General features: G+C 39.3%; 1 protein-coding gene across 1 annotated transcript in view; it reads left to right on the top strand.

Annotated features, from left to right (window-relative positions):
* nmnat2 (nicotinamide nucleotide adenylyltransferase 2) overlaps positions 1 to 18,391 on the top strand; it is a 287,688-nt gene extending 269,297 nt beyond the window's left edge. The window contains exons 6-11 of the mRNA XM_072573940.1: positions 2,955 to 3,035; positions 7,507 to 7,551; positions 8,345 to 8,421; positions 9,391 to 9,492; positions 11,985 to 12,052; positions 13,904 to 18,391. Coding sequence (XP_072430041.1) covers positions 2,955 to 3,035; positions 7,507 to 7,551; positions 8,345 to 8,421; positions 9,391 to 9,492; positions 11,985 to 12,052; positions 13,904 to 14,006 — 476 coding nt within the window. The 3' untranslated portion in view covers positions 14,007 to 18,391. The remainder of the gene's footprint in view (positions 1 to 2,954; positions 3,036 to 7,506; positions 7,552 to 8,344; positions 8,422 to 9,390; positions 9,493 to 11,984; positions 12,053 to 13,903) is intronic.
* The last annotated feature ends 2,863 nt before the right edge of the window (positions 18,392 to 21,254 follow it).

Raw genomic sequence — 21,254 nt, 5'->3', positions numbered from 1 at the left:
TAGCCATGTGTTAGATTTGCAGGTAGGTGAGCACTTTGGTGATAGTGACCGTAATTTGGTTATGGTTGCTTTAGTGATGGAAAGGGATAAGCATTTCCCACAGAGCAAGAGCTATAGCTGGGGGAAAGGCAATTACGGTGCGATTTAGGCAAGAGTTAGGATATATACATTTGGAAAGGAAACTGCAGGAGATGGGCACAATTGAAATGTGGAGCTTATTCAAGAAACAGCTACTGCTTGTCTTTGATAAGTATGCACTAGACTGGCAGGGAGGAAGTTGTTGAGCGTGGGACCCGTGGATTACGAAGGAAGTTGAAGCTCTTATCAAGTGGAAGAGGAAGGTTTATGTGAGGATGGGACGTGAAGGCTCAGTTAGGGCGCTTGAGAGTTACAGGTTAGCCAGGAAAGACTGATCGAGAGAGCTAAGAAGAACCAGGAAGGGACATGAGAAGTTGTTGGCATATTGGATCAAGGAAAACTCTAAAGCTTTCTATAGGTATATCAGGAATAAAAGAATGACTAGAGTAAGATTAGGGCCAATTAAGCCTAGTAGTGGGAAGTTGTTTGTGGAGTCAGAAGAGATAGGGTGTTGTCGAGGAGGATACTGAGTCATAGGCTACTAGACTAGATGGGATTGAGGTGCATGTTAGCAATTCTGGAAAGTGTGAAAATAGAAGTCCCCTGGGCTGGATGGGATTTATCCTAGGATTTTCTGGGAAGCCAGGGAGGAGATTGCTGAGCCTTTGGCTTTATGTCGTCATTGTCTACAGAAATAGTGCCAGAAAACTGGAGGGTAGCAAATATTGTTCCCTTGTTCAAGAAGGGGAGTAGAGACGACCCTGGTAATTATAGACTAGTGACCTTTACTTTGATTCTGGGTAAAGTGTTGGAGAGGGTTATAAGAGGTAGGATTTATAATCATCTAGAAAGGAATAAGTTGAATAGGGATAATCAACACAGTTTTGTGAAGGGTGGGTTGTGTCTCTCAAATCTTATTGAGTTCTTTGAGAAGATGACCAAACAGCTGGATGAGAGTAAAGATGTGGTATATATGGATTGCAGTAAGGCATTTGATAAGGTTTCTGTGGTAGGCTATTGCACAAAATATGGACGCATGGGATTGAGGGTGATTTAACGGTTTAGATCAGAATTTGGCAAGCTGAAAGAAGACAGAGGGTGGTGGTTGACGGGAAATGTTCATCCTGAATTTCGGTTACTAGTGATGTACTACAAGGATCTGTTTTGGTCCACTGCTGTTTTCATTTTTATAAATGACCTGGATGAGGACATAGGAGATGGGTTAATAAATTTGCAGATGACACTAAGATCGGTAGAGTTATGGATAGTGATGAGGGATGTTGTAGGTTACCGATGGACGTAGATTAGCTACAGAGCTGGACTGGGAGATCGCAAATGGAGTTTAATGTAGGAGAGTGTGAGATGATTCACTTTGGAAGGAGTAACAAGAATGCAGAATACTGGGCTAATGGTAAGATTCTTGGTAGTGTAGATGAGCAGAGAGATCTCTGTGTCCATGTACATAGATCCTTGAAAGTTGTCACCAGGTTGATAGGGTTGTTAAGAAGGCATACAGTGTGTTAGCTATTATTGGTAGAGGGTTTGGGTTTCAGAATCACGAGGTCATGCTGCTGCTGTACAAAACTCTGGTGCAGCTACATTTGGAGTATTGCATGCAATTCTGGTCACTGCATTACAGAAAGGATGTTGAAGCTATGAAAAGGGTTCAGAGGAGCTTGACTAGGATGTTGCTGGTGTGGAAGGAAGGCCTTACAAGGAAAGGCTGAGGGACTTGAGGCTGTTTTCATAAGAGAAGAGAAGGTTGATAGGTGATTCAATTGAGACATATCAAATAATCAGAGGGTTAGGTAGGGTGGACAGTGAGAGCCTTTTTCCTTGGATGGTGACAGCTAGCACAAGGGGACATAGCTTTAAATTACAGGGTGATAGATATAGGATAGATGTCAGAGGTAGTTTCTTTACTCAGAGAGTAGTCGGGGCATGGAATGCACTGCCTGTAACAAAAGTAGACTCGCCAACTTTAAGGGCATTTAAATAGTCATTGGATAGGCATATGGGCAAGAATGGAATAGTGTAGGTTAGATGGGCTTCAGATTGGTTTCAAAGGTCGGTGCAACATTGAGGGCTAAAGGACCTGTACTGCACTGTAATGTTCTATGTTCTATGCTTTACCTTTGTAAACAAAACAAAGTCGATTCTGACATAACGTGATAATTTCATTCTTGTGCAATCTCATGTTATAGAAAATTGTGTTATAGCCAATGCAGTTAAGGAAAGTTTGTATTCTATAAATGATGGTCTAAATTCTTCAATCGTTTTAAAGCCAGTTTGCATTGAAGAAACATGCATTATAGCAGAAACACCTGCATTTCCCATCATGGTAAAGGGAAAATAATTTCCAATATGTTTAGAGGTGATACATGCTTCCTGAAATGACTACAGTCTAGGTGCTCGACAGGACAGAAATCCTTCCCAAGTTGACCGCACCTGCTATTTCTGAATAACAGAAACAAAAATGACTCTAGTGAGAAAATGTATTCTTTATTGAAGGCAAATTAGGTTAATATTTGTAGAAATAATTTATTTGAAGTGGTCTCCATTAAACAGGAAGAGTTTGGTACTAATGTGTCAAACCAAGCTCTGTAAACCTGTTGGAAAATTGCGTCGTTTGTTTGTTTCCTGTTTTTGGGACAGCCTTGGACCTGTTGGTTACCTATCTAACAGCACTGCCTACATTTCATGTGGTGGATGTAAGAGCCTAAAAAGACTTTAGCAGTCTTCAGTACACACAAGGAGTTTAATAAATAGATACTTATTCTCTTCTGGGTCTGGTCTCTATTTTATTAATCTACAGCGACTGAACTGCCTCGTACTTGTTAGTTTCTCACCTGTTTCCATTTGGGTTTATTTTGCAGTTCGAATCTTGGGGAAGGTCAGCGAAAGTCTGGGAAAAATCTGCTGTGTTCGTCCACACGTTGAACGTTTCACCTTTGTGGGTAAGACCATTTCCTCTTTGTGGTGGAATTGACTCTTTCCAAAAGCTGTACTTCCACAATACGAAATGATTTTGTGTACACTATTAAAAATCCCTCTTAAAGAATCAACATTACTGTAGCCCCATTAGAAAACCAGGAGCACTCAACATGCTAACAACTGAGCAGTTACAACAATAAAAGGCAAGGCCACAATTTATTGGTTCATGTTTGTGGCCACAGAGCTTTATCAAGGAACATGTGTAAGTGTCAGAAGTGTAATGACCATATTAGCAGTCTATACGGTTGGGGCAGAGAGCACGGACTGCCAACTGTAATATGCAACAGTATCATGATGTGGATCTAGGTGCCTATGATACCATGAATGCCACCTCTTTTGCACATTTTCTTAACGTTTTCTATGGGGATTTCTGCGAGTTGTGGTCCAGGGTTTATTATTTCCATTGGGAAAACAGAATGTGGTCGTGGGCCGGAATCCTCCTGATTCCGCAGAGGTGGGCTTGCAGCTGGGACTGGAGGAATGTGGAACCGAGAGAATCAGGTTGAGGCCGATGTGCTCCTGACCCTAATTGATTTTGTTGGAGGCAGGTCATTATTGCAGTGCCTAACCACGCAGTGGTGTTTGTTGGCCATTTCTCAGCCGTTAGCATTAGGGTTAGGGTTGGGATTAGGGTTATCTGCTTCCTGAAACTTGAGCAGCTTTCCACTGAGCTTGACAGCACTATTCAGGGTTGAAGAAGGGTTACACCCGAAACATTGACTTCTCCCCCTCCTGATGCTGCCTGGCTTGCTATATTCTTCCAGCCTCCTGCTTGTCTACTTTGGATTCCAACAGTTGCAGTGTTTTTTTTTCTCTTATGAAGTCAAACATAGGCCAGGTGAGGATGGCAGGTTCCTTCCCTCAAGTGAACCAGTTGGGTTTTTCCAAGAATCAACAACGGTCTCATAGGCATAATTAGACTCTTAATACTTAGTTGAGTTCAAATTCCACCATTTGCCATGGCAGGTTTCGAACCCGTGTCCCCAGAACATTATCTGAATTAGCAGCCCAGCAATATTACCACTGGGCCTCCAAAAAGATTGTGCACACAGGCAGGATTCTCAGTCCACAGGGGTCAGGATTTACCAGTAGGAGAATGTTTCCATAGGTGGTAAAATTCTGAGCTTGGAGTACGTTTTGCTAAACACAACATAAGTTTATTTCTGGCAGGCCACAGAAGTTTGTCCACACCCCATGCCTTCAGATCCTGGCACGGATAAAACACCTTAAGTTTGATAACTTATGGTATGTTACTCCTTCAGCTCTGCCAACCTGTTCTGGATGGTAATGTTGTATATGCAGCACATTTCCCATAAAAATCAATCACTTCCCATAACTCCATCCCAGCTGAGTGATTACACTGTGTGAGTGATTACCTCAAAGCAAGTAGCAACTAATCAGAATTCCAGGTAAATGAAACATGAAAATGAAAGGCAAATATAAAAATTGTGGCCATGATTGTACATGTTGCACCTCCATAACTACAAAGAAGCACACTCTATGTCTCACTGTGGAAAGTCCCACACACAGCCTGGCAATATCTTGAACTTCTCTATGGACAACGCTACACATATCAGCAAAGGTTGTATTCTGCTCATTCACTGAACGATTGCCATGGAGTTGATTCCACATTATAAAATAAGGCAATTGAGAGTATGGCAGATGCAAGTTAAAGGACTGGCATTGAATGCAAAGATATGCTATTGGCCTTTCGACTGAGATTTCTATTAAAATGCAAGCAGCTGGACAATTTCCAATTGATGCAGTGATTCCTTGTGCTCAGGCCACCAAATTTGTTTGCTGCAGTTTGGCATTCCCAGAAAGAATATCAATATTGTTCCTTCAAAAACAAAGGCAATCCTGTTTTCTCACTATGGAATATAATATCATTAAATGTTATTGGAATTAATCCATATTACCTTTTGGCTACTGGGTTTATGAAGCTCACTCTCATCTGGGGATTATAAAATTACATCTTGGTATCATTAATAATGACTCTGAAATCTCTAGATACATTCCAATCTTACACTTTCACAAATAGAGTAAAATAGAACATGAAACCATCAAAGGTCAAATTCTAGTAGTCTTATCATTAAGGTTATAACTTATCCAGTTCTTTTTTTCCAATTCGTAATTCTAAGAATACACAAGTTCAGAGAGCTGCAGGCAGTCATACGAAACACTGAAACTCAAAACGCTGTGAATGCTAGAGATCTGAAATCAAAGCAAAATGCTGGAAATACTCAGCAGCTCTGGTTGCATCTGAGAAGAGAGGAAGAGGTTTTGGATAGAATCTCTGATCTTAGACTGTGTGGTTACGTCAGTAGATTGAGAATCCATTTGGTCGAGAAGTCTGGTTTGTCAAGGCTGTTCACCGGAGTTATCATTCCACCTCGGGGTTCTCTGACCAATTTGGAAAGATGGGTGGGATGGTGCACATTCTGTCATTAAAGGGGGCATGGCATGGGTTACGTGAGTTCACCAGCACCACCATTTCTTTTCATCCTTTCAAAGGATTTGGCATTCACAGACAAGGTCTGCATTTATTGTTCACCTGAGAATGTGGTGATGAACTGTGTGCTTTGAATTATCATGATCAGCTTTGGCACAGGAACACCCACAATGCTGTTGGGAAGGCAATTCCAGGATTTTGACCTAGTAACAGTGTAGGAATGGCAATATAGTTCCAAGGCAGGATGATATGTGACTTCGGGGTAACTTGCAGTATCCCTTGCATTTGCTGTCAATTTGCGTTAGCTATTGTTGGTTTGGAAGGTGCTGTCAAAAGACGTTTGCTGAGTTGATACTATGCATTTTATGTGTGGTTCACACTGCTAATGAAAGCTTAGGTTGTGCTAATGTTTACTTTTCCTAAGAACTACAATGTTAGCTGCAAAACAGAAGCAATCTGATATGTTATATACGATCAATAGATTGTAGAATCTAAAGTAAAGCATAACTTTCTGGAGAAACTCAGCATGTCTGGCAGCATCCATGGAGAGAAAGCAGAATTAGTGTTTTGGGTCCAGTGACCTTTCATCAGAACTTCTATTTTATTTTATTTTATTTATTTTAGTGTTTCTGAAACAGACAATGCCGATGGCAATCTGAGAAAATTTTATCTACATTAAGGAGTTCTAAAAGTGGTCTGTCCATATGACACCAGTGAAAGATTTATGGACCAATACCCATTCTTGGCATTGTATGTGGAATAGGCAAAAGTGAGGACTGCAGATGCTGGAAACAAGAGTTTAGATCAGAGTGGTTCTGGAAAAGCAAAGTTGCCTGGTTTGGAGGGTATTAGCTGCGAAGAGAAATTGGACAAACTTGGTTTGTTTGCATGTGGAATAGTGCTTGGTAACTGAGAACTTGCTGTTAAGTACTTCCAGAGTAGCTCTCCTGTGTAGGCATTTCTTTAGTGAAATACTTAGTTACTTTACATCTAAAGAGACACATAGAGTGCTGACTTTCTTTAGAACACAAGCACCAATCTGTGTGATGCTCAACTTTGTAAATGTGTTGTTTTGTACCGGGACATCCAGTGCCACTTACACTAAACGTAAATATAGAACTGTGTTTTCTAGCATTTTGGCCTGTACTTCATTCTAGAAACCCATTGATGCTGTTCTGGGACTCTTGTAAACTGCCATTTTCTAAACTGGACACAGCTTTCTCCTCACTGTTCACCCATTGTGGTTGCTGTGCTTCAGCTCAGCTTCAATCCTGATTGTTAGGTGTGAACTTCAGCTCTGAACTCAGACACATGAGGATGACAACTAAGAAAATAACTTCTCACTATTACTACTGTTGTCATCTCCTTTTTAGCATTCGGTATCAACTTGCTGTAACTAGCTTTTAGTGTCCACTCGCTGCCACGATGATGTAATGTAATTTTCGATATGTTACTACATGAAAGCACAGAGGCGCAGGTTCTTATTGAGACAGATAATCTGGGATGCTTAGTAACAACTGTGTCATTAAAATAACATTTCAGACATACTCATATTCTGGTTACAAGCTTACTCATATTAATGTTACATGATGTATCTAGTTGACTGGCTGACTAATCGACGAGCTATTTGGTTGTCTATCCAACTGGCTGGCTACTAACTGTCTGACTCTATTGAACTTTCATGCTAGGCCATCACATGCCATGTTACCATCTCAGAAAGTGTATTATCTTTCTGAGATCTGTGCAATAGTACAACACAACTGCACGGTCTTAGTCTCACAGCCAGCTGTAGGTAGGTAAGCCCAGGAGACTTGCAAGAGATCATTTAACTGCATGGAGATTGTTCTTCCAATTACCGTGGAACGAGTTCATTGCTGCAAAACAAATCATAAACGCAACTTCTATTCAACCAGCTATTGCTCTACACAAACAACAGACTGGGGAGAAACTTTTAACAGCTGTTAATTTTGTCTTTATTACAGATGAGAATGCAAATTTGGGTACTGCCATGAGATATGAAGAGATTGGTGAGTGGAATAATTTCTTGTGACATGTCTATTGTAGACTTGAGTTTGTTGAGATTTAGCCCGTGAAATGTTGTATAGGTTTGATTTTTAACCATCATGAGAATGATATTTAGGGAGACAGTAGCTCGATATTGCATTGTCCTGAAATCACTTTGCATTGTACATCCATAGACAGTAAGTTATCAATTACATAAGGCAGCATCATTACCATTTGAGATGGTGTGTAATGCTATGATGGAGGTTTTGGCTGCTATGTTGAGAACAGGCAAGATTTCAATATGAGCATGCACGTAAGCAGTTTTGATTATGTAAGTGGAACTGGTCCTTCCCTTTTGGCCCTGAATAGAGTGACTCTCAGGACAAACCATTATAGTAATAAAGGAGGACTTTAACTATCCAAATATAGACTGGGATGCTGGTAATGTAAGGGGCAACAAGGGGCAAGCATTCCTAAACTGGGTTTTGCAGTATTTCCCATACCAGTATGTCTCCTATCTTAGAAGAAAAGATGCAATGTTGGACCTAGTTCTTGGAAATAAAGTAGGCAAAATAAAAACCAAATGTGTCATAAGGTAATTAAATTAAGTGCAATCCTCTCTCTCCAATACACTGTTTACCAGTCATGATGGCTGTAAAGACAGAAGTACATTGGGCAGGAGGATTTTGTAGAGAGACCATTGTTGTCATCACTGTTTTATCTGATTGTTATTATTTATTTGTCACATCTCACTATTTGGACAAGTCCTTTCCATCAAGTAACACTTATCTTGATATTTATCTCCCAATCATGCAGAGCTCCGCATCTTATTACTGTGTGGCAGTGACTTGCTGGAATCTTTCTGTATCCCAGGTCTGTGGAACGAGGAGGATGTAAGTATCTTCACCAGTTACAGTCAGTATCACTTTGTCTGTTTATGAAGGGGAGATGGTTACATTGTTGCCGGCATGCAAGATAAGTTTTTGCATTTTTTTGCTGGAAAAATCTGTTACAGAATAAAACTAGAATGATCATACTCAAAGGATGGAATTTTCTGTTCTCTAGTTGTTGCTTGAGTAGTGATGAGAAAGGTGGGAAACACAGTAAAACTGAAAAATAAAATGAACATTTTTTGATGTCAAGGAAAGTTTTCCCTACTTTCCCTTCAAGCCTTAAATGACAACTTCAAAAACTCCCGATTGAGGAGTGACCCAAAACCCAACGATTTATTTATTAATGTGCATTGATAGAGTACTGGAGGATGTGGGTAGCTGGGTAAGAATGGTGGTATCAATTACTGAAGCAAAGAGCAAATGTTCATCTGAAAAAAGTTGCTGTAAGCCATGGCAGGCCAGGCATTGTGAATCTCACACGACAAAACACTTGAATTGGAAGTGAGAAAATTCCACTTGATGTAAAAGAAACAAGTAAAACTTCTGCCTTTCTGAAGGAAACTCTCTGTCCTGCACTTTGCTGTCAGTCCATCTGGGTTAGTGTCAGAAACTTTCCCTATGGGAAACCTTGTGTGTGAGCCCCCATCGTACCATTCAGATGTACATCATTTCTCCTTGGGTAACTTTCTCCCAAAATCACTGCGTTTATTGAAACTGCTCGATGTCTCGCGGTTCTTTAAACTTGATTTTATTCAATTGTATAAGTAGGTGTTTAATCATGAAAAATGGGAGTGAGTTTCTTAAAATCATTTTGAAATCCGATCTATTTACTTCATATCTCAAGTGACAAACTCTAGTCATGTAACCGATAGTGTTAACTAATTACTCCATATCTGCACAAAAAGCAGTTTTCACACTCCCTGGAGTGATATGGATCATTATTACTGTAATTGTGATGTATTTTTATAGATGGAAATGATTGTGGGTGATTTTGGAATAGTGGTTGTCCCTCGTGACAATGTAGATACAGACAGGATCATGAACCAGTCGTCATTGCTTCGCAAGTACAAGGTCAGTGCTTGCCATGTTACATAGTGAGAAGATTTTCATCAATTATTGTTAGCTTGATTTTCTGAATGGTTTATAAAAATATTTCATTATGAATTGATCTAGTGTGTAGTATGACATGTCATTTCCTTAAAGGTGCTGAATGAACAGAGATCAGAAAAACTTGCTTTTAATCTGACTGAATGAAATGACAGTAAATAAGGCCAACTCCCTCACTGAGTGAAACAAAGTGGAGCAGGTCCTAATAGAGTTTTTTTTTGAGAAACATAGCATTTGTTACATTGGAAGTGTTCTTATTTTTATTATTTTGTTAGTTATCATAGCATGGTGCAACTAAAGACAATTTCTAATAGGGTCAGTTTCACAGTAATTTGATCATTATACCTGAGAGATGAGATGTCTTCATCCCCATGGGATTTGATTGGCCAGGATTGCTAAAGATGTCCGAGGTGTATACTTCCTGCTGCAGTATGTTCGAATCCATGAGGAAAGCCATCAATACCCTTTTCTACAAACAGAAGGGGTAAAGAGAAGGAAATTAGAAATTGGCTGAAAGTGAACTACAAAATTGTGTCCCTGGTCATTGCCATTTGGGTCAAGTTTGCTCATTCACCCTGAACAGACCTATGCTGTACTCAGCAGGAAGGTCTCTGACAGGGATATGATTGCCTGTGTGCGATAGTGGGTGGACACTGCCCTCTTCAGCTTGGACCAGTGGAAGACATTTGACAAAATATCCCACACTTGACATGATGCCCTCTTCAAAATGGGATTTGGACAGGGAATCTCAATTTTATCCAACTATTGTCCAACGCAAACATCATTAGTACAGTTTCATTTGAAGGATTGGGACCTGAAAGCTTTTCAATCAAATCCAGAGTGAGGCAGGGCTGTCTTTTCTCCCCTATCTTATACATATGTTAAATAAAATCCTTTGCCAAATCTGTCAGGATGGATACAGGTAATAGATTGCAACAATCCCAGGTGTGGAAGTACTCAGTTGAAAGCTTTCCTCCACATGGATGCCATTATGCTCAGATCTGCTGAGCCTGATAAACATCTATAATCAACTCGAGCAGGCCTTGGGATCCCCAGTAAACTGAGGCAAGAGCAAAGCCATATTCTTTGGGAGCAGGGACAATGGATTATTTGTCTCTTACAAGTAAATGCTGGGGACATGGCTCAGAGGGACACATCAAAGCTTGGGGCAGCTGCCACAGATACACAGTGGGCATACGTTACTGCCTGAGGTCTTTCAGGCACACTACATCAAGGGGCTGGTATTTGTAAAACCTTTTGGATAGTGTACCTACAAAGAATGTACCATGTGCAAATCAGGCTTGTCAACATTGTACTGAGGTACCTAAGTGTGTAACATGGAATATAAGAATCAGTTTATTTCTATTTCACTTTCATTAATTTCCAAATTGAAATGTTTTGGCCTTGGATTGTTTTAAGTGTGTATTGTAAATATTAAGACTGTAACAATTGTTTTGAGTGAGACATTCTGGATGGAGACAAGTTAAATTCTGTATCTGGAATGTATTTATTTTACAAATTTTATGAATAATTTGTACTTTTGGAAAAAGGTCAACATTTGCACCTTCGTACCCAAAGACTATGAATGTTTGTTTAATAGAATAAAAAATTATCCAATCGTATGCAGGAACTGCTGCCAGCTGGCAATGTATGAGGGCAAATTGTAGGCCTTTCAGAACAGAATATTTGAGGCTCCTTCCTTCTCTACTCTGCTCCACAGTACTAAATGTAACAGCTTCTTTATTATTAATGTTACTTGAAAAATGTTTGAAACCACTTTGTAGTTACCACAGGAAAGCAAACCTAAGTTGGTACAGCCATATAAAGTTTGAACATTTTTATTCAAAACATATACCCAAAAGAAAAGATCATATTAAATTTGGACCTGGCATTTAATTATACAAGATAAATTTGTAAAATAATGCAGACCCTTTAACAGCAGGATACAGATAGTGTAGAAGACTTCGAAGTTCTGATTTGGTTTGCTCCACTTCCTGTTGATTCTGTAGCTAAGGGTTAAAATTATTCAATATGTCGGACTTGCTCTACTTTGTCTGAATCATGTGCTACAGCCCAAAACCTCAGAAGAGCATGAGCATTTCCTCTCTCAGATCAGCCATTATTCCCCACTTTCTACATATGTAGGATCTTCAGCCAACTTATATAAAAATTTGTTCTGTTGAGTTGTCTGTTATTGGAATTGAATTGAGAATTAACTTCACATTAACTTTTAGGGATGTGAATAGGGATTGCAGAATGGATTCAAATCGAGGACCTAGAATTGCAAGTATATGTGCTTTAACACCATCATAAGGAACGACCTCTTATTGCTGTCACAACTGCAGCAATAATAACAGACTCATAAATTCTTGGGCAGTTTCTTAGGTTAGAACTTGATTTGTACTTGATTTGAGTGTATAGCTATTTATCATAATTCATTTTTTTTCCTTAAACAGGATAACATCCTTGCTGTAAAGGATGACACTAATCATCCCATGTCTGTTGTGAGTTCTACCAAGAGTAGGTATGTAACCTTCTTGCATCTAGATTGCCACTAATTTTTATTTGAAACCAATACACAAGGCTTGCTGATCTGTACAAACTAATAATTCTCAGTCTAGCACGTATTTGATTAGATTAGATTACTTAGTGTGGAAACAGGTCCAAAAAGTCCACACCAACCCGCCACCCACCCATACATTTACCCCTTCACCTAACACTGCAGGCAATTTAGCATGGCCAATGCACCTGGCCTGCACATCTTTGGACTGTGGGAGGAAACCGGAGCACTCGGAGGAAACCCATGCAGACACAGGGAGAATGTGCAAGCTCCACACTCAGTTGCCTGAAGCGGGAATTGAACCCAGGTCTCTGGCACAGTGGCTAGCATTGCTACCTTACAGTGCCACTGTGCCGCTCATGGTGTTACTTTGTGTTTATTCCAGAAACGCTAACTGGGTTAGGGAAGGGAAAGCAATCCATACTTTCTAATCTTTATTGTTATCCAATGACTGCTGCTGTGCATGTATGAATCCTGCGACAGTGATGGATTAAGATAAAGTGCAGTGCTCCATGCAAACCACTAGGCAGTGAACAAACAACCAGCCACTGAACACAAAACTGAAATCTGCACGCTGGAGTGGGAGAGCTGTGGGTACTAGCTAGCATTGCACCCCTTCATTCACATTGTATCAGAGTTCCAACACACTGTTCACTGCTGCCAAATGATGCAGTCCAGTATCCAAAAATGTATGTTTCGTAAAGTAGGTTAATAAATAACTCTCTACTTAACTGAATAATCATTTTCATAGTGCACAGCAAGCTTGGTTTAGTTATATGTTTCTTAGTGAATTTCAAAAAAAGGAGATTGCACTATTGTGAAGACATTATACTGAAGGGTTTTAAATTTAATTCCAACATTTATAGAATCTTCCAGGTGATGAGGACATATTTTGATTTTTCTGTTTGCTTTAATGGAAAGGTATGAAAGGATTACCAAATCATTGTCACTTATTTTACAGTTGCAAAAAATCACAGAACTAGCTCATGCTGTACTTTAAAGGGAGCTTGACAAGTTATATTCTATTGAGACTGTAACATAACCGCTGAACTGAAGTCTGATTATCAGTTAATGTCTGTGTAGAAGAGGCCAAATTGCATAATCTGGCCTTTTTTTATTTATCAGTGGGACTGAGTGTCATAGGCAAGTTCACTGCCTCAGGTTCTGGTTGCAGCTTGTTTTGAATTTGACACTCTAAAAGGGGCAAAACAAAATATAGACCACAAAGAGTTAAGTGCTTTTCTAACAACCTACTGCTTTGCATTACAGCCTCAGCACCCTCCCACCCTGTCCCTCTCCCCAGATATTGGCTATTGTCTTGGCTATACTTATTGGGCCTACAGTAGTGGGTAGGTTCCCCCACTCCATCTGTTTATAGATGAAGTAGATCCGTGCTAATGTGACAGAACCTGAAAGTCCAATGGGGTCACACAAAGCACTCTTCAGGTTCGATCTGTCAGCTCTAGTATCCAAATATGGGAGAGATCATAAAACCTTTGCCTCGGATTGGAAAGGAGCTTGGGGAGGCAGAGACAATATCCTTCAGTACATCACGGTACAGTATTAGATGTAAAGCTTAAGATAATATGGATTTGTAGCTCAATCACTGTTTACTATCTGGAGATAACATCCCTACAGTGGAACAGAAAGCAAATAAATGGCTGAGAGGGATTTAGTCTCCCTTCCATTTTATTCCAACTTTCAGATTCATGAAAGACAGCAAAACAACTTCAAGTAGGTGAACAGATTAAACAACAAAACAATTTTGCTGCACTGGTGTATTGAAATCTGATATTTCTCTTTGCATCTTGACAGATTGGCTTTACAGCATGGTGATGGCCATGTGGTGGAATATTTGAATCAGCCTGTTATTGATTACATCCTGCAAAATCAGCTCTACATCAAGACGTCTGGATAAAACTCCAGCAAGAGCCAGAAAGAACAGCTTACAGTTTCCTTCTCAGTAAAACTGTACTACTGCTCTACTGCTTATATATACAGAGCTTCTATTGTCTGCCATTCCCACTGTACAATAAGAGTAGAAGCTCTACTGACAGAATGCACTGTATGAACTGCACAGAACTTCTCGCTGTCCACTCGTGTCTCTTTCTCTGTGCTGCCCTCTAAGTGACACTTATGCTGACCTTCCTATTATCACAGAATACCAAGCGTCAGTATAACTATTTCCATTTTTTTTATTAGAGGTAGAATCATGTACGTTTCTTCATAGGATATTCCTAACCTTGCTGTGCTGCTTGCAACTTTGACACGACTAGGTCACTTACTCTCTCTGGATGAGTGATTCAGGATTTACAGATAGTAGCATGCTTAGTTCAAAGAATTGCTTCAATGCCTTTGTGTTTAATAAATGTGGTAAGCTCAAAAAGTCAATTGTTTTCTCTACAGGAGCAATGTAAGAATTTGATGGTACTGCAGGTATTCTTGACATTTCACAAAATGCATAATGTCTAAAATAGTCATCAATGTCTTGATATAGCTGGGAAAAAATAAGTTTGCATGAAAGTTCTGCTTGGAGATGGATCATCACACTTGGCCTTCTTTTTTCCAATTACATCACAGCAGCTCGCAGAAATAAAAGAAAAATTGAGTAGAACTTCAATATTTATAAATAATACAATTTTTATTGCTTGGGCCTCATCAGCAATTTCACAGAAACTTTAAATAGAATTAGTGTGGAATTCGGCTTCAAACAGTGTGTTTAAAATCACACTGTGACTTAATTCATTTCTATGCAGCAGTAGAAAGCACAATAGAATGATCAAATTGTGTGCATAATTCAGACTGTTTGTTCTCTAGTATAATATATTGCATCATTGAGTAAATCGTTTTGAAATAAACATGTTGTTATAATATTGCAGCCACAAAAGCCTTCAAAACACTTAGAGAATAACATGGTACTCGCATAAGCAATCTGCCCATTTAAACAATAGTAAATGATAATTAATAGTCAAATGTTGAAACAGAGAAACTTAAGTCCTTTATAGCGGATGATATTCCTTGACAATATTAGTTTCATTTTAAGATTATTGGAACCCGGTTTCAAACTTCTCCCATCTCTGTTCCCATAGGCTGTATAAATAACTCAAATTGGTGTAATGTTTTCTTATAATACCTGAGTAACATTGAGCATTGACTCACATTTTGCTCCAAGGATTTGAATTTCATCCATCTTAATGGAACACGCAGATTAGTTTTATAAAAGATAATTATTTTTTAATTGATAGCTGAGTTGATATGTTGTCACTAATTCTGTACAACTTGAGAACACCTGAGTATTTGTCTGTTAACATTGTTCTCAAAGTCCTTTAAACTTCCACGCAGAAGGACATCCACAAGTAATTTTGTTTTTCTTTTTTTATGTTTGTGTTCTGTAACTTCAGGAAACATTTTAATTATCCTTGGTCTCAGTAATATTAAATTGTATTCTTTTGACTAATATTTTTGAGTATTGGTTCAGCTTCATTTTTCACTTAGACCAGGTCTAACTTGGAAGACTGATGATTGATCCTACAAATACTTCTACAAAAAGAAATAAAGCACTCAGGGAAGAAGAATATGTGGTCCTTCAGATAGTTTTCACTGGTCACTTGTCAGACTGCTCTTCAGCTCAGTCTGAAGTGTTAGTTCCTCTTCCCTCAGTGGTCCATTTCTATAATCACTACAAGTGCATATTTTCAAAGCAGTCAAATGTATATCTATAGGTCCCCAAAGCCAAAGAGCAGAACATCAAATAAATATTATAGTACTCTTCAAATTAATTAGAGTTCATGTTGATGACAAAGCTGCTCCTGATTGGCTTCATGTATCATTGTTTTACCTCAGCCATATCTTGACCTAACAGAAGAGGAACTGTCTTTAAACAGTTGAATTCTGATTGTTAAACTCTAAAGATCCAATCAGGTGATAAAGCTGCATGTTAACTAATTGGTTTTCACTGACCTTCTTTCATTCACTCATTTCTACATGCTGCTTTGTTTATTTGCAATCGGTACAGATTCTTGTCAAAAATACCTGCTGTTTCTGTTAAGATTGCACAATATGTTAGACATATCCCTTAATGTACAGTATGTGACTGATCTCTGTTCATTGTTGTCCAGTGTCCAACCACTAGTAGTTTACCCTGTAATGTTGCACGCTCGTCTGTATGCACAGGTACTAGGTAGATGTCATGAAAAATTCTATATCACCATCCCGGTGTTTTCATTTTATTGTCATTCAAGAATAGTGAAAATTAGACGTGAGGTGTGTTGTCAGTTTCAGAGCTGTATATGATTTAAGTGCATGTTTCCTGGGTTCTCCAGCTAGTTGCTATTTTTATGAAAATAACTTGTATAACAATATGGTCTATCTGCTGCAGCCCAATTGGCTGAGATGCATATCATGAATTACATATTTACTTTAAGAAGCAAACTCTAACATGTCAACTTGAAACCCTACATTTATGGTAATCCCAGTGAAATTTACATCAGTTTATTGAACCACTGTCATTCTTTGGGTGTGTCTTTCTTTCTAACACGAATGCAAAACCGAAGTACCATAGCCCCACCTCTCATACTTTGTTCCCAATTGCTTGAAGTGTGTCTATGTTTCTAACTTTTACCATGTCAGAAAGTGAACTCCAGTTTTATATTTGTCTTTTTTTTAATATAAGCCTGAGATTCTAATCAAGAAGTTAATATTCTTCTAAGTGAACTGAAGGAAGTGACTAGCAGTGTTAATCAATGCTGCTATAGGCTGCCAAATTTGTTCCTTGAGGAAATGATGCACAATGAAGTGAGTTTAGTCAGGTGATGAAGCCACAAGTCAGATAAGCTGCTGCAGCATCCTGGCCTGTGATTAATCTTGACTCACCTACACACGCAGCCAAACACGTTCTCAGAAATTGATCAAGGCACTTCCACGTATAAAATAACTGATTCAAAATTATAGTAGCAACTCATGAGAGAAACCCACTTGCACCTCCCAGGCCGCAGCTCTAGTGGTCATTCAGTGGTCAGTGTATGCATTTATTATCACTTTTTAAAGGTAGAATAAAAATCACATCTGCATTAGAAGTTTAAACTTTTCAACTGTGCATCTGACATTTGTGATATTCCCCACAATGTATTGATGTGGTTAAAGTATATGTAGGTGTAAATTACCGTGCGAAAATGAGCATCCAATAGATTATTCAGTGAAGCTTCCATTGTACAGGTGTGCTCATGTCACTCCTACAATGAAAAGGTTGTTTTCCAATGCACACTGGCTAAAAGCTAACCATTTCCTTAGATTTGATTCTGGAAGGCATGTGTGTAAGCACACAACACTTACCTCCTATTATCACTTGTGTGTCAGCTTGGTGCAGTGTGTACTACAGGTAAAAGGGCAGAAGACATTAGAAAATGTTATTGAAGGTCATCTTTTGAATTTTTGGCAAATGGTTAATTGAATGCATTTTGATTGGATGTCATTGGTGAAAAGAGCTCTGAGTGAGACAGCAAATATTGTTCTCTTTTGAACTAAGATAGGACGAATCACATTCTTTATCCAAAAGTTGATTGTGACATACCCAAATATCAGAATAGGCTGTATTGCTGTGTTGTATTTCAAAGATATTGAGCCTCGAGATTCATTTAAGTTTTGTTGAAGTTTCACTATTGCTCCCATCCTGTTATGGGCACACAAATGCATGTCCCACAGGCCGTTTTAGAATGAAGTTTATTCTCTTGAACCCTATTTAAATCTTTTGTAGATAGTCTAATTATGTGGCAAGTTTTATGAAGGAGACATAATTGAGATTATTAGGGCAGAGAGCCAAATAAGTATCTTTGTCCAAAACAAAATGGCTGAGATGGCATTTATGCTGCATGACTGAGAGTGCTGTGCACTGATATTGTGAACTATAATTGAACTAAAATAGCTGACTGTTACATTGCATGGTATTTTCCTTTCTGTTCTCTTCTGATGGAGAGCCTTACCCAGCCACAAACCATAACTTTTTGATCTCCTCAGAATATCAGCCCACTCTATAGCGATCAATTACTTCAGTCCATTGACCTATCAGGTCATTTGCAAATTGCCATCTAGATGTCTTAGTGAGAAGATATGCACTAACCACTAAGTGACCCCTTATCTGTAACTTTATGTATCTGAACATATAATTAATTTCCAAATGTTCCTATCTCAGTGTATTTAGTGTTCAAATTAAATTTCTCACTGGCTTTAGCAGGTTTAAAACTATTGGTATTTAAAATGATGTAATGAATTTAATAGTCAAGAATCAAATATTCTGTTTTGTGTATCATAAACTTTCAAATTATTTCTTAAAAATTGCTAATAAAATTACTTGCTGAAAAATATGACTCCACTGGTCATTACCAAATATTGTTATATGTGTATTATGACCTGAAAAGTGAATGTTTGAAACATGGAAGTTGGGCCCAATGGTTGTTGTCAGCTAACAGGATAGAATTGAGAATGGTGGGCTAATTTGAACCTGAAGGTGAGTTCCAAATAGGAAATGGGATGGGGTTTGTTAAGATGAGACCAGATAAACTTGCAATGTTTAAATATTTTTCTTCTGGTCAGTTGAAGAACCTGTCTGGCATGAGACCTTTTCCACAAGGTCTCAGTTAAGGAGATTGGAAAGGTCTGGTGGTGAGGATCGGATTGTTGAGGAAAATTGAGTACGAGGAAAAGTTCTTCCAATTGCAAGAGTTCCAGATTATTGGAGGGTTCAATAAATCCAGGGAATCCAGTAGTTAGCGATCAAGAGGATCTGATTGGCAAATTCCTTGCTTATGGGTGATTCGTTTGGATATTCTGACTAGGAGGAAGTGAGGACTGCAGATTAGATTAGATTCCCTACAGTGTGGATACAGGCCCTTCAGCCCAACAAGGCCACACTGACCCTCTGAAGAGTCACCCACCCACAACCATTTCCCTCTGAACGATGCACCTAACACTATGGGCAATTTACCATGGCCAATTCACCTGATCTGCACATCTTTGGACTGTGGGAGGAAACCGGAGCACCCGGAGGAAACCCACGCAGACACGGGGAGAATGTGCAAACTCCACACAGGTAGCCACCCGAGACTGGAATCGAACCTGGATCCCTGGTGCTGTGAGGCAGCAGTGCTAACCATTGAGCCACCGTGCTGGAGATCAGAGTCAAAAAGTGTTAAGCTGGAAAAACACAACTGGTCAGGTAGCATCTGAGGAGCAGGAGAATCGCCGTCTTGAGCATAAGCTCTTCATCAGGAATGTAGTGGTTGGGGGGACAGGTGCCCAAGGGGGCTGAGAGATAAATGGGAGGGGGCTTGGGCTGGGGAGAAAGTAGCTTGGAATGCAATAGGTAGATGAAGGTGGAGGGTAATGGTGATTCGTCAGAGTGGAGGTCGGAGTGGATGGGTGGGAAGGAAAATAGACAAGTAGGGCAGTTCAAGCAGGCACTGCCAAGTTGGAGGGTTGGATCTGGGGTAAGGTGGGGGGAGGAGAGATCGGAAAACTTGTGAAATGGTTGTTGATGCCGAATGGTTGGAGGGTCCCGAGGCAGAAGGTGAGGTGTTCTTCTGCCAGGCATGGGGTGGCTTGGCTTTGGACACCTGGAGGAAGACACTTCATCTTCCACGTTGGGACCCTCCAACCAACACGTCGACTCTCCTGCTCCTTGAATGCTACCTGACTGGCTGTGTTTTTCCAGCATGACACTTTTTGACTCTGGACATACTGACAAGCTTGCCAGGTTGGAGAGCACACTGGTTCCTCACCCTGGCCCACAAGCTGTGTTGTAAGGGGAATTCTCTCATGGATTCAGCCTTTCTAACTTCTTCTCAGCAATTGTGCCTCTTAAGACATAGAAAACTAGCCAACATGAGCTTAAAATAGAAAGACCATGGTACAAAGTTGTTGGCATGAACATTGATTTATTTTTGTCACATTTTAAGCTGATTGCTATAATAAGAATATGTTTTGTTGAGAGATAACTGAAGCTATATTACATTCTGAAATAGAATTGTGCCTGAAACAAAATAGCATGTAGCATTCCAGGCTACGTTATCATATATCACTTGCACAAAATCTTGTACAAATACATTTAAAGAGGACAGTGGCAAGCAATACTGGAAGAAGTAAAATTGAACTATGAGATATCATATTATTCAGATACGTAATGTGGACAATGATTTCATTAAACTCAAGTAGCCAATTATGTTGTCAGGTATTCATTGGAAATTCATTACTAATGTATGTGCAGTGAATGTGCACATACTGCAATAAAACTGAAAGTTCTCTCCATTTTAATCAATAAGTACCAGCTGAATCACAGCTAGGAACTGTTCCTTAAGTATGCTGTCATAATCGCAGCAAATGGTAATACTGGACAAGATCACAAAGTGAAACCAGACGTGACAGACTGTATGTTTTACATTTGTTTTGCAATTTGTTTTTTTACCATAGTCAGTTACTCAATATATTCATAAGATGATGTCAATGTGCTTTTGACAAAAGAATATCAAAGTTTATTATATTAAAGGAAAAAAGGCTTTTACTAGATAAGAGCTATTTGTAATGATCTTATTACAAATATCAGAAATAAAGGTTCAATCCTTCTTCCCTCAACAACAACTTCACAGATACTGAAACAACAGTGAAGGATGACCTTGTTTCCACTTTAAATTTCCTTGTTCAGTTGGCACAGCTGTATCCGGCTCCGTTCCAGCAAACTTCTGCATTCACTTAATGCTTTATTATTTAGTTAATGTTGCCTCATGAGACCTGACATAAATTGCTAATGCAGCTCACATACGCCTTAACACAAGTTTCTTAAACTCATGCATTTCCCATCCTTGCAGAAGCTTTTACACTCAAATTGAAGCCATCTGTTTCTGGAGCTTTTCTCTTACTAACTTCTAAGTTACTTTGAGACTTATTTTCATCTGCCTTACAGGTTTGGAGATTGCTGATCTGCACTGCTGATCTTACAGGCATTTCCTGTCTGCATGGCCTGCTATTCAGAAAGGAACCTAGATTATCCCTAATCTTCTGAGTTGTTCTGTTTTCCTTTCTGAAAGGAAACTTGTTTCTCCCTCTGCCTCCTTATGCTGTAGGCCATTTTGTTGCTAGGCAGCCACCCAATTTCCTTTCCAATGAATTATTCACCTGA

This window comes from Chiloscyllium punctatum, chromosome 7, assembly GCF_047496795.1.
Source record: "Chiloscyllium punctatum isolate Juve2018m chromosome 7, sChiPun1.3, whole genome shotgun sequence".
NCBI classification, from domain to species: Eukaryota; Metazoa; Chordata; class Chondrichthyes; order Orectolobiformes; family Hemiscylliidae; genus Chiloscyllium; species Chiloscyllium punctatum.
This window is presented reverse-complemented; position numbering and strand designations above follow the sequence as displayed.